The 12,206-nt window shown below is 49.2% G+C and overlaps 1 protein-coding gene across 2 annotated transcripts in view; it reads right to left on the bottom strand.

The window, feature by feature from the left end:
• Window positions 1-12,206, bottom strand: part of TMOD1 (tropomodulin 1) — a 68,366-nt gene that overhangs the window by 26,546 nt on the left and 29,614 nt on the right. The window contains exons 3-4 of one of the 2 annotated variants that reach the window (XM_004580963.3): window positions 5,114-5,270; window positions 1,794-1,913 (exon numbers count right to left, since the gene is read on the bottom strand). In XM_004580963.3, the coding sequence (XP_004581020.1) occupies window positions 1,794-1,913; window positions 5,114-5,270 (277 nt within the window). The remainder of the gene's footprint in view (window positions 1-1,793; window positions 1,914-5,113; window positions 5,271-12,206) is intronic. The other variant, XM_058672552.1, reaches the window with a different exon arrangement.

Below are 12,206 nucleotides of genomic sequence, written 5' to 3' on the forward strand. Positions count from 1 at the left end.
CCTCTCTGCCTCTCCCAGCACTCCCTGATTTCAGGCATCTCTGTCACAGCATCCAGACTCTGCCCCAGGGTGGCCTTGCCCTGTCCCCAGCTGACCTCCTGAACCTTGGTTGGGGACTCTCTCTCACTCATCCCTTGCACCCTTCCCCTCTGACAGTAGGTGGTGACTCTGCCACTGAGTTCTAGCTTGAATCTGCCTGGGATCAAGCCCTCTTATGCAGGGTACTGAACCTCACCGTGTCCACTTTCTCCACCTGTAAAATGGGTCAATAGTAGAAGTGACCTCTTTGAATTGCTACGGGCAATAAACACAACAAGGTGTTGTAAATAACTCATGCAGTGGCTGGGCCATGCTCATCCCTTTATCCCCAAGAGGCACTGGCATCTCTCCTGGGGCTAATAGGAAATGACAGTCTCCAAGGCTGGCCAGTTAGTGCAGGGGCAGGCTCACAGCTCCCTGCTCCTGCCTGGATGTGGGAGAGTATGATGGACAGATAATAGTCCTCAGTCACTAAGGCAAGCATGAAAAGAAAGGCTTTCCAGAAAGCAGTGGAGCAGCCCAGGCCTGCTCAGTGCGGTAGCTCTGCTTCGTCTCCAGAACTGGCAGGGCCATAGTTCTGATGGCCATTCGATAATTCCCAGAGCCACGAGGGCAGTGATGTCCCTGCATAGCAGGTGGTTTGGAGGAGAAGGTGCAGAAGGAAAACGGCTCCAGGGCCAGTGCACGTGTGCAGGTGCTGGCTCAGGGCTGCAAGGGCTTCCCTGGTCCCCCAGGCAAGCATGTGGGTAGAGGCAGGATCCAAGAGGGCTGGGGAGACTTGTGCCAAGCCTGGGCTCACCTGCCGAGCAGCTGGGCATCTGAGCCTGGCATTCCATGCCCACGTGGATGGGCCTGCCCAACTCTGCACTTGGCACTGAGGGTCAGAACCTTCTCCCCTGGCCCTCTCTCTCTTACTCTCTCCCCTCCACCTGCCACTCTTTATTCTTCCCAACATTTTTGTCTCCTGAGCAGGGGGCTTTCTGGGTTCAGGGGCTGCACACTACTGTCTCCTTTAGTCCCTGAGTCCCTACATCCTGTTTTGACTCCTGCTTAGGATCAACCCAGGGGCCAGAGTCTTCCCTCTTCCAGTCCCACCATGGCCCACCCCTGTGGGGTTCCCCACTTCCCCCTGAATGCCATCAGGAGTCACATACCACACCCAGGGGCAGCAGACAGCCATGGGTGGCTGAGTCCCCTGGAGCTGGTGGCCTGGCCATCCGAGACCCCTCCCTCTTGTCTCAGCTGTTGGACCAGGCTTTGCCCATCTTGATCCAGCCTGTGGTTCCCAGCCCTTTTGCAGCTTCCTGGCCTCCATGCCAGCTTTGCCCCATTTTTTGTAGCTTGTGTTTTCAAAAACTACTGCCTTGACCTGCTATTTGCCCTGGTGGGGCCCCAGTTTCCCAGCCTGCCTTGTGCTCTGAAACAGATGGCAAGTCTGATGAAGTTGCTCTGAGCCCTCCGTGAGCCTCCCTAACAGAAGCGGCTGGAGGTCCTGTCTGACCACTCATCCCAGGTAGTGGCGAGAGCAGGAGTTTGTGCAAATAGCTAGGAAAGGGCCACCACCATGTCTCTCTGAGATGGAATTGGTCAGGGGGAGGTGGTCTCAGGTTTTGAATCATGGACTATCACCCTCTTGGCCTCCTTTAGTCCCTTTGAGAACTGGCAAGGATGTTCATTTAGAAATGAACCACACAAGACTCCTTGTGTGAAAAATGCTTCTGGAAGAAACCAGAAGCTTCTAGAAGGTCTCTTACCTGCGATGTCACAGAGTTCCGCATCGGAAGCATTTGCCAAGGCCTCCTCCAGCTCGGGCTCCAGCGTCACACTTTCCAGCACGGGATCCATTGGTTTCTGCTTGGGGACCCAGACCTTGCCTGAAAACAGAAAGTCACACATGACATGGAAACACCCAGAATAGCAGACCCACAGCAACAGAGGGGAGATCACCCGGGCAGGGGCAAAGGGGCATGGGGCAGGCTCCACTGAGATGGAGAGGATGGTGGTACAACACAGCACGTGCCCTAAATCAGTGACTTGACCTTACTTTATGTTATGTGAATTCTACCTTTGTTAAAAGCAGAGACCCTGCTGCCCAGTTGTTGGAGAAGAACCTAAAGTGGGTGAGAATATGATCAGTGGAACAGAAGGCCATGGCCCAGCAGGGACACCGTGCTGGTGACCTTGACCAAGGTGGCAGGGGTGGAGGTGGGGAGGGAGGGAGGGAGACAAGGATGGAGAAGCATCCAGAAGGACGTTCACTAAATGATGCCAGTGTTGACTTCCAGTGGAGGGAATGACTTTGAATGATTTTACTTTCTTCTTCACAGCAGTATCAATCCCTTCAACAGTGAAACATGCACACACAACAGAATCGTTCAGGGGAAGGGATGTCCTAAGTACCATACTGATCAGAAGCCAGGGGTCTGAGGAACCAGACAACAGAGCAGGACAGCAGGATGCCTCAAAAGGAACTCAGCTGAGAATCTGACTGACACATCGGCTGAGATAAACAGCCCATGGATATTTAGGGCCTGTGTAGCCACCATCATTGAAGACCTGGACAATCTTTCCTCCATCTTACTAGCTGGAATGTGAATGTGATGTCTGGAGCTTCAGCAGCTAGATAGTTCATGAGGATTAAAGACATATTATAGAGAGAGCAGAATAAAAGGCTAGGAAGGAGTGATGGATGCCAGGTATCTCGAAGGATCTACTTTAGCAACTCTGAATGCCTAAGAAAATGAAACTTTGATTAAGAACATGTTACTATTCCGTCCTCCAGCATAAACAGCCACATTTAATTCTAATTCCCTCCCCTATTCTTCTTGAAGGAGAAGGCCTCTTATTGCACTGTAACCGGCCAGGTTTGGGGTGCTGCTGCCCTTCATCCTGAGCTAGCCCTGGGCGCTATATGGGGTTAGAGCTCAGCTAGGGCTGAATGGAATGTCCTTGGGTCTGTCAGGAGGGTCTCCTGTCTCCCTTCATGGAGACCTCCACTTGGCCCACCCTGAAGATCTTCACTGGGGGCTGGCATTCTGCCTTATTGGGTTAAGCTGTGACACTGGCATATGAGCACTGGTTCGAGTCCTGGATCCTCCACTTCTGATCCAGCTTCCTGCTTAATGCACCTGTGAAAGCAGCAGGATATGGTACAAAATGCTCAGGCTCCTGTCACCCATGTGGGAGACCCAAAGGAAACTCCTAGCTCTGACCTGGCCCAGCCAGTCCTCACTGTGTCTGATCCTTTGTCATCATGTACTAAGCAGTGGTCAGGGTGGGGCATGGTGCTAATGGACAGGGAGGGACGCAGCAGTGACCACTTTGGACATGGCCTTGGCTCCCTATGTCTGTGTGCTGGGGATGGGGGTAGCGGGAGAGAACGCATAGGACAGAAAAGCATTCACTATACAATGAGAACTAATGCTTCCATCTGACGCATATTTGTTAGGTCCCACTTAAAGACTGGTTCAGTTCCGGGTATATAAGAATGAATGAGGCAGAACTGGTCCCTGTTTGCTACAAGTTTGTAATCTAAGGAGGGAGTACTGGAGGCTCACCAAGTCTTCACTTGACCAGGACCTGGATAGCTGGGTACTGGGGGAAACTACCTAAGCTGTAATAACCCCAGGCCCTGCCCTTAAGGAGCTTTTAAGGCTAGAGAATAGGGGCAGGGTAAGAAGTAAAGAGATGCTAATAAAAAAGATGATGATTGGTGGGGCCAGCACCATGGTGCAGTAGGCTAAGCCTCTATCTACAGTGCCAACATCCCATCTGGGTACCTGTTCAGTCCCGGCTGCTTCACTTCCCATCCAACTCCCTGCTTGTGGCCTGGGAAAGCAGACGAGGATGGCCCAAGTGCTTGGGCCCTTGCATGAAGCTTCATGACCTGGATGAAGCTCTTAGATTCTGGCTTACAACTGATCCAGTTGCAGCTATTGTGGCCATTTGGGGAGTTAAAACAAACAAATACAAACAAACAAACAAAACCAGACAAAATCTGTGGTCAACTATTTCAGGTTTCTGAAATGGAAAGTAACTACAAGAGAGAGAGCTGAGGAAGACTGCATGTCCTGAACAGGGTGGGCAGGCCCAGTGTTCCTAAGGGGGTAATAAGATCTAACGCCCATGACACGCCAGGTGCTGCTTTAAGTGCTTTATCTACATCTGGACTCACTTGATCCTCATAGCCACCTCACGGAGCTGGCAGCTGGACGTGCATCATGCTCATTTGACACGGTAAGAAACGAATCCAACAGTCAGCTTCACAATGTTACTTCTGCTCAGACAACTCACAGGAGACAACACCAGGAATGCAACTCCAGTAGACCCAGCTTTGAGCCTGTGTTTCCAACCATGATAGCTCTTACAGGGGAGGGATAGCCCTCCGGGAAGGCAGCAAAGGGCTGGGCAGCAGGGCACCAGTACTCTGGGCATAGAAAATACACGCAAATGTCCTGAGGTAGGGAAAGGAGCTCAGAAAGTTCGAGGAGCAGAAAACGGCCTGTGGAGTAGCAAGGCGAGTATGACACAGGGGCAAGGCAACCTGGGTAGGAGGCCAAGGTGGAGTCCCGAAGGACTGCCTGGCCTTGACCATCAGGACCTTCTAGAATGGGGAGTCTTGGAGGAACAGCTAATGGAAGGGGTGCTGCACCTGTCAGAGTGGGAACTGTGGGGAGAAAACAAAGTGAACCAGGAAGATGGACACCCCTGGCTTCTGCTCTGCACTGGATGCTCCCTGCTTGGGCCGCTGGTCCCCATGTTGTTGCTGTCAGTAGTCTCCTCCTTGATGTGCAGAACAATCTAAGTTTGCATGAAAACCAGCCTGGTCACCCTGCTCAGGGAGATTCAGGGCTAAGATCTGCTGACCAAGGCTGGTGGAAAGGACTCTTTCCCATTTACCAACCAACTTGGCCAAGCAGACAGCATGCACTGAGGCTTTGGGAGCTGGGCAAGGGGCTGGGGACAGGGAACGTTGGTCTGATGTGGTCCCCCCTGTAGGGCAGGGCCTGGCCCACAGCCACCGATGGCACTTGCTAGGGAACGACACACGTGGACAAGCAACATGGTTCGGTACCTCGTTTCTCCCCCGTGTAGGGGACCAGATCTTCTCGGTCCTTAAACTCTTTTGCTTGCTTTTCCAAATGGTCCAAGAGCTCCTCTCTTTTAAAGGGGCCCGTGGGCGCCTTGGTGGTCTGATCCTTCTGCCTCAGGCCTGCAGGCAACAGAGCATTCTATAAGGGAGGTAGGGAGAGGCACAACAGAAAGAGAAAAAGAGAAAGAGAAAGAGAAAAAAGAGAGAGAGAGAGAGAGAAAGGGAGGAGGGAGGAGGGGGAGAGAAACAGAGAGAGTGCGTCAGCGGCTGAAGGCTTGCCATTGTCCATGTTCTCAGCAGGGACCCCAGAGTTCAGCAACTTCATCCCCATCCCACATGATACACAGCAAAGGGATCTGAACTCCAAAGGGCCAGGGGCAAAGGCTGGGTGTCTCTCTATCATTCTCTGGGTGTGCTCCTACCTCTAATAGGGGTCAAGGTCAAGAGTAAAGAGGCAGGTAGGCTGCCAGGCATCAAGGAGCACCTGCTGAGAGATGGGTGGGGCTAGCTCAACGTTTAGGGGTGTGAAGATGCCAATAGCAGGTGCATCTCAAGTGGGTAGAGAAGATGCCAAAGGGGTTTTGAGTTGGGGCCTGGAGACAGAATCAGGCAGGAGTAGGCAGTGGAGCCAATACAGAAGCAGAGGGTGTCCCTGGGGCAAGTCTGAGCAATGGGCAGATGAGGCATGCTGGCAGCCTTGGGCTCTGGGCTCAGGATACACTCGGGTCCTCACGCATGGACAACATCGCCCTGGCAATGGGTGTCTGGTTCTCACACATGGAGGGCTAAGGCATTCTCCCCATGCTGTTGGACTCAAAATGACCCAGGGCCTCTCCAGGGTGGAAGGACCTTATAGCTGCAAGATTGCTTCCACATCACCAAGGCCAACGCCCTCTCTTCCAGGGGAAGGGGGAAACCAAGACCCAGAACAGCAAAGGATCTGCTAAAAGTTTTGGGGAAAGATCCAGAACAAAACCCAGGGTCTTTCCCTCAAGGCTGGGGACAGGAGGCCTTCAACTCTCATCACTCGCTCGCCCCACCTCCTTTCACTGAGAGAGCAAAGGGGATATCTGGGAGGCAGAGCCTGGCTTCTTGCCACACCCCCAGCTCACTAAAATTGGGGAGTCTTCTTACCTTACATGTTTATATCACATCATGTATCTTTCACCCCCACTGCCCTCCAGCTCCAACACTCTAAATCCTAGTTTGAAATCTTTCCCCAAGAACCAGAGCATACAAGGAGGCCCAGGCCTGGCACAGGGAGGGACAATGCCTGGGAGGTGAACATTACCGCCCAGTGCACCTGTGCTGTTAGAGATGTTTTACCACCACCAAATGTCATGCTGCTGTTCAGGGAAGGGCAGTGGCTTTACAATGGGGAGGTAGGACCCTGCTCCTACATGGAATATAGGTGTGCAGGGCCCAGGATGTGGGGCTCCCAGATGGTGTTGGTGGACCTGCTCGTGGATGGAGGGTGCAGAGCAGCAGAGATGTGTAGGAGCTGCAGTGTTGTATGGGAGAACAACTAGGAGGTCAAAAATCAAGCCTTGTCTCATTTGGGAGCATCACTGAAGTCACACAGCCCCCAGCTTTAATGCTAGGTCCCAGACACTATCCACTCAGCAGGCAGGACAGGCAAGACATCCAGAAGAGCCATATTCTGTGGACAGGTGCCAGGTTAGATGGGATGGCCCATGGCTCACTGTGTATTCTTACATGTTCTCCATGGGCAGACAAAAATTCCTTGCTGCCCTGTACAAGCCACCAGGAGAGGATCCCTAAGGAGAAATGCAAGTTCTTTATCTCGTGTCTACACTGTATACTTGACCTGATACAAGCCTGAGCTCTGACCTGGAATAAGGACCCAGTGGCAGCCTTGGGGGCAAGTCCCATAAAACTTTGTGCCCCGGTTTCTCAAGCTGTAAAGAGTAAATAATGAGGGCCCAGTGCGATAGTGTAGTGGTTAAAGTCCTCGCCTTGCATGCACCCGAGATCCCATATGGCCGCCAGTTCTAATCCCAGCAGCCCTGCTTCCCATCCAGCTCCCTGCTTGTGGCCTGGGAAAGCAGTCGAGGATGGCCCAAAGTGTTGGGATCCTGTACCCACGTGGGAGACCCGGAAGAGCTCCTGGCTGCTGGCTTCGATTGGCTCAACTCCAGCCGTTGCAGTCACTTGGGGAGTGAACCATCAGACGGAAGATCTTCCTCTCTGTCTCTCCTCCTCTCTGTATATCTGCCTTTCCAATAAAAATAAATAAATCTTAAAAAGAAAGAGTAAATGATGAGAGTTGTAACTCCTACAAAGTTGTGGAGAGCATTCAGTTGGATGATGAAGGAAGAACACTCATCATGGTGAATAGCTAAACATTACAGCTTACTATGACTGGTGCTCTGTGAGCAAAAATGCACTTTAATAGCAAACTGTTCACCCAGGTATGCACTTTCAGTAAGATATATTAGCCCAAATATATCTTCAAATAAAAAACAAAACAAAACCAAAATAAAACAAAAAAAAAGGTGGTTGTGCTATGGCACAGTGGGCTAACCTGCCCTCTGCAAGGCTGGCGCCTCATACGGCAGCTCAAGTCCCAGTTGTTCCACTTCCAATCCAGCTCCCTGCTAATGTATCAGGAAAGGCAGCAGAAGGTGGCCCATGTACTTGGGTCCCTTCGCCCAGAGGGGGATCAGAAAGGAGCTGCTGGCTCTTGGCTTCAGCCCGGCCCAGACCTAGCTATTGTTGGCATCTAGGGGAGTGATTCAGTGGGTGGGCGCTTCCTTTCTGTCCCTTCCTGTTTCTCACTCTGCTTTGTGAATAAATAGATAAATAAATAAGAACAAATAAATCTTTTTAAAAAAGAAAACATGATTCTCTTATTTGAATCAGTTAATTAAAAAAAATAAAAATAGCAAAAGTTTTTTTCCTGGCAATTCTTAGCTTATCAAAATTTTAAAGTAAATATTGAACCTATAAGCCTTACTAGGAGCTAAAGTTTATTTGCTTTCCATTTAATAATACACTGAACAAAACACCACAGGATGTTGTTAAAACCAAAGACAGCTCTGTGTTTCAAACTGTGTATTATTTATCATTTCAATTTGTTTTTTAAAGATTTATTTATTTTTATTGCAAAGTCAGATATACAGAGAGGAGGAAAGACAGAGAGGAAGATCTTCTGTCCATTGATTTCACTCTCCAAGCGGCCACAAGGGCTGGAGCTGAGCCAATCCAAAGCCAGGAGCCAGGAGCTTCTTCAGGATCTCCCACACGGGTGCAGGGTCCCAAGGCTTTGGGCCATCTTTGATTGCCTTCCCAGGCCACAAGTAGGGAGCTGGATGGGAAGTGAGGCTGCTGGGATTAGAACCGGCAACCATATGGGATCTCGGGTGTTCAAGGCGAGGACTTTAGCCACTAGGTTACCGTGTTGGGATCTCAATTTGTTTTGAAAAGCAGTATGTGACTTCATATTGTATAAAAAATTAATTCAAAATGGATCAGAGACCTAAACATAAGAGCTACAACTATAAAACTCTTGGAATGAAGCATAGGCAGAAATCTTTGTGACACTGGGTTAGGCCACAGTTTCTCAGATATGACACAAAAACAATAAGCAAGAAAAGTAAGAACAGATAAGAGGCACTTCATCAAATCAAAAACATCTGGGACCAGTGTTGTGGCATATCAGGCTAAGTCTCTGTGGTGCTGGCATCCTGTATGGCTGTAAGTTCAAGTCCCAGCTGCTCCACTTCTGATTCAGCTCCCTGCTGATGGCTTGGGAAAGCAGTGGAGGATGGCCCAAGTATTTGGAGTCCTATATCAGTGTGGGAGAACTAGAAGAGGCTCCTGACTCCTGGCTCTTGGCTTTGGACCAATTCCTGCCATTTGTGGCATTTTGGGGAGCAAACCAGCAGACAGAAGAGAATGTTCTCTCTCTCTCTCTCTCTCTCTCTCTCTCTCTCTCTCTCTGTCCCCTTCTTTCTGTGTTGTAACTCTGCCTACAAATAAAAATAAATAAATCTTAGGAAAAAAATTAAGAAACATCTGTGCATCAAGGAACTCTGGGGAAAGATAGCTCCCAGATATGGTATCTGGTAAATTATGTATCTGTAAGAGTCTAGCACCCCCCAAAAAAAGGATCCAGAATTTGGGAATGCGTAGAAATCTCACAGAATAAAAAATATGTGCGAATGACCTGAATAGATAATATAAAAACATCCACTAAGCAGGTGAAGAGATGTTCCACACCATTACTTGTATCAGGGAAATACACATCCTACCCACAATAAGGGATTACTTCACAGCCTCTTGGATGGCCACGTCAAAAACAGAGATTATAGTGAGAACACCAGAACTCTCACACTGTACCAGCAGAAAGGGCAAATGGTATACCCCTCTTGGCAGGCAGGCTGGCAGTTTCTCAAAGAGTTAAACAAAGCATTATCATGTATCTCAGCATGTGGGGAATAAAAAGACACCTACCCCTAAACTTAGACATGAATGCTCATAGAAGCCTTGTTCAGAATAGCCAACATACAAAGAAGTCAGATGGTCATCAACTGATGAATGAATATATAAAGCATGGGCAGTCCATGCAACTGAGTATTCTTCAATCATTAAAAAATGAAGCCCTACAAACATGAATGAGCTTGGGAAACATTATACTAAGTGAAAGAAGCCAGATCCAAAGGAACACACATGGTGGATGATCCCATTATATACAACATCCAGAAGAGTCAAATCTATAGAGACAGAAAGCAGAGAGAGGATACCCAAGCCTGGAACTATGAACAGCACCACATGTCTCCCCTCTCCTCAACAACACCTACATTGAAGCTGTCTCCTCCAGTGTGACTGTATTTAGAGATGGGACCTATAAGGAGGTAACCAAGCTCACTGGAATCATCAGTATGGAGGTTTAGTGTCCTCAGAGGAGACACCAGCTAGCTGGCCGGGAGTCCCTCCCCAGCTGTCTGCTGTGAGAGGACACCGTGAGAAGGTAGTGATCTGCAAATTGGAAAAAGAGCCCTCCCCAGCAACTGACCCTGCCAGTCCTTGGCCTGGAGGTCCCCAGCCTCCCCAGCAACTGACCCTGCCAGTCCCTGGCCCGGAGGTCCCCAGCCTTCAGGGCTGTGAGCAAGGGAGCTTCTGCTGTGGAAGGCATCTGATCTGTCATTTGGTCACAGCAGCCTGAGATGACCAACCCAGCTGGCCAAGCTGCAGGAAAATGGAGAGATAGCTAATGAGCCTGAACAACTTTTGGAGGAGGAGGATGTGTGATGAAAACCAACCATGGTAGTGTTTGTACAACTTTGTGAATATGCTTAAAGATACTAAAATGTACATTTTACATGGATGAAGCATAAGAAACGTGAATTTCATTCTTCAAAACTGTGATTTTCTTTTCAAGTGGCAAAAGTTATCTAGGGAGGAACTATAAAAATGGCTGATTCTACAACCAAACCAATGGTCAGTGGCCAATCTGGGGCAGGAGTTGTGTGGGGGGTAGGGGAAAGGTTCTCCTTTACTGGATGATGAAGAATATTTTGTAATCCATCCTTTACCTGTAAAGGTATACTTCCACGCACTCTATAGGAAACTGGAAGCATGCCACCTTTAAGGAATTCAAATACATATGGAATACATACACATGACAGAACATAACGTGGTACATCCTACAATGCATACATGCCTGTTTTAGCTGCTCAGATAAAAAAAATAATTTCAGAAGAGAAAGAAGAGATAGAAACATTGAAACAAATCTCACTCTCCTGATCTTCAAATGTGTATGGTGTGGATCTGCTGGCCAAGAGCTTGGTTTTCTGGTTTACTGCAAGAATGGCATCCACTTGGACCTGACAGAGCAGCCACAGATTCAGCCAGTGGGGCCCTGTGCTTGTCCACACCAGTCGTATGACTCCAAAGACAGATTGGCTAGGGGACGTGACTTGCTTTGGGAGAGAGTTTTGTACATAAAGCAAATCTTCTGGCCCTTCATTCACTATTGGCAATGGTCCACTGTGAGGAGGCCTCTGTGATCACATGTTTGGCACCCAGGAGAGTTGGTGTGGGTGTTAGGGAGGAGGGATTTGTGGATGATCTCTGGTCTTAGCTTCAACTTGTCTTGGTTGGACACTTGGGAGTGGTGGAGACTGGGGCAAGCCGGAGGTCTCATACCCACGGGGGCAACAGTAAATCGCTGACGTGCAGGGAGTACAATGACGTTATCTGATCTGCTCACTTCATGTGAAATGTCCCAATTTTAAAACATCGACATGCAGTCCGAACAGTTGGATAACAATGCTCAGGCCAAGGAGAACACATCTGCAAGCTGGCCCCTGCCCACAAGCTACCATTGTGCCACACCTGACCTACGGCTCATACCAGGCTGAAGGCGAGGACATGCATTCACCGGTAGCACAAACATTTCCTGAGGGTCCTGTCCTCCTCAGGCACTGAACTAAAGAAGACAGAGACACGGGCTCGGCAGCGTGGCCTGGTGGCTGAGGTCCTCGCCTTGATCCCATATGGCCACCGGTTCTAATCCCGGCAGCTCCACTTCCTCTCTATCTCTCCTCCTCTCGGTATATCTGACTTTGTAATAAAAATAAAATAAATCTTTAAAAAAAAAAAAGAAGACAGAGACACATACATGGGCCATTAATTTACAACTTATCAAATTCTAGAAATACAAGGATGAATGCATTTTGAGAAATAAAGTGTGACAGGTAAGCAACATTCCCTACAGTTCTCGCCTCCAGGTTTTGGAAACACTGGCTTCCATTTAAATGCTGGGAGACGAAAACTCAGATGTGCAGCCTGACACAGGTTAACATCTTAGTCTAATGTTCCTACTCACAGTGTGTGGGCCAGTTGTCACTGACAGATCCTTAACTGTGCTGTTAGCTGGAGTTCTAATATCCTGCAAACAGGTGCCACAAGGGCTAAATATCAAATAGCTGTGCAATTATCATTGCTATAGATAGTCACAATGAGGCAGGAAATCCTCTTGGTTAGAACCATTGCGGACTTGCTTAGATGTGCACGCATGTGAGTGCTTGTGTGTGCATCTGCACATGCG

Source organism: Ochotona princeps, chromosome 14 (assembly GCF_030435755.1).
Source record: "Ochotona princeps isolate mOchPri1 chromosome 14, mOchPri1.hap1, whole genome shotgun sequence".
Taxonomy (NCBI): Eukaryota; Metazoa; Chordata; class Mammalia; order Lagomorpha; family Ochotonidae; genus Ochotona; species Ochotona princeps.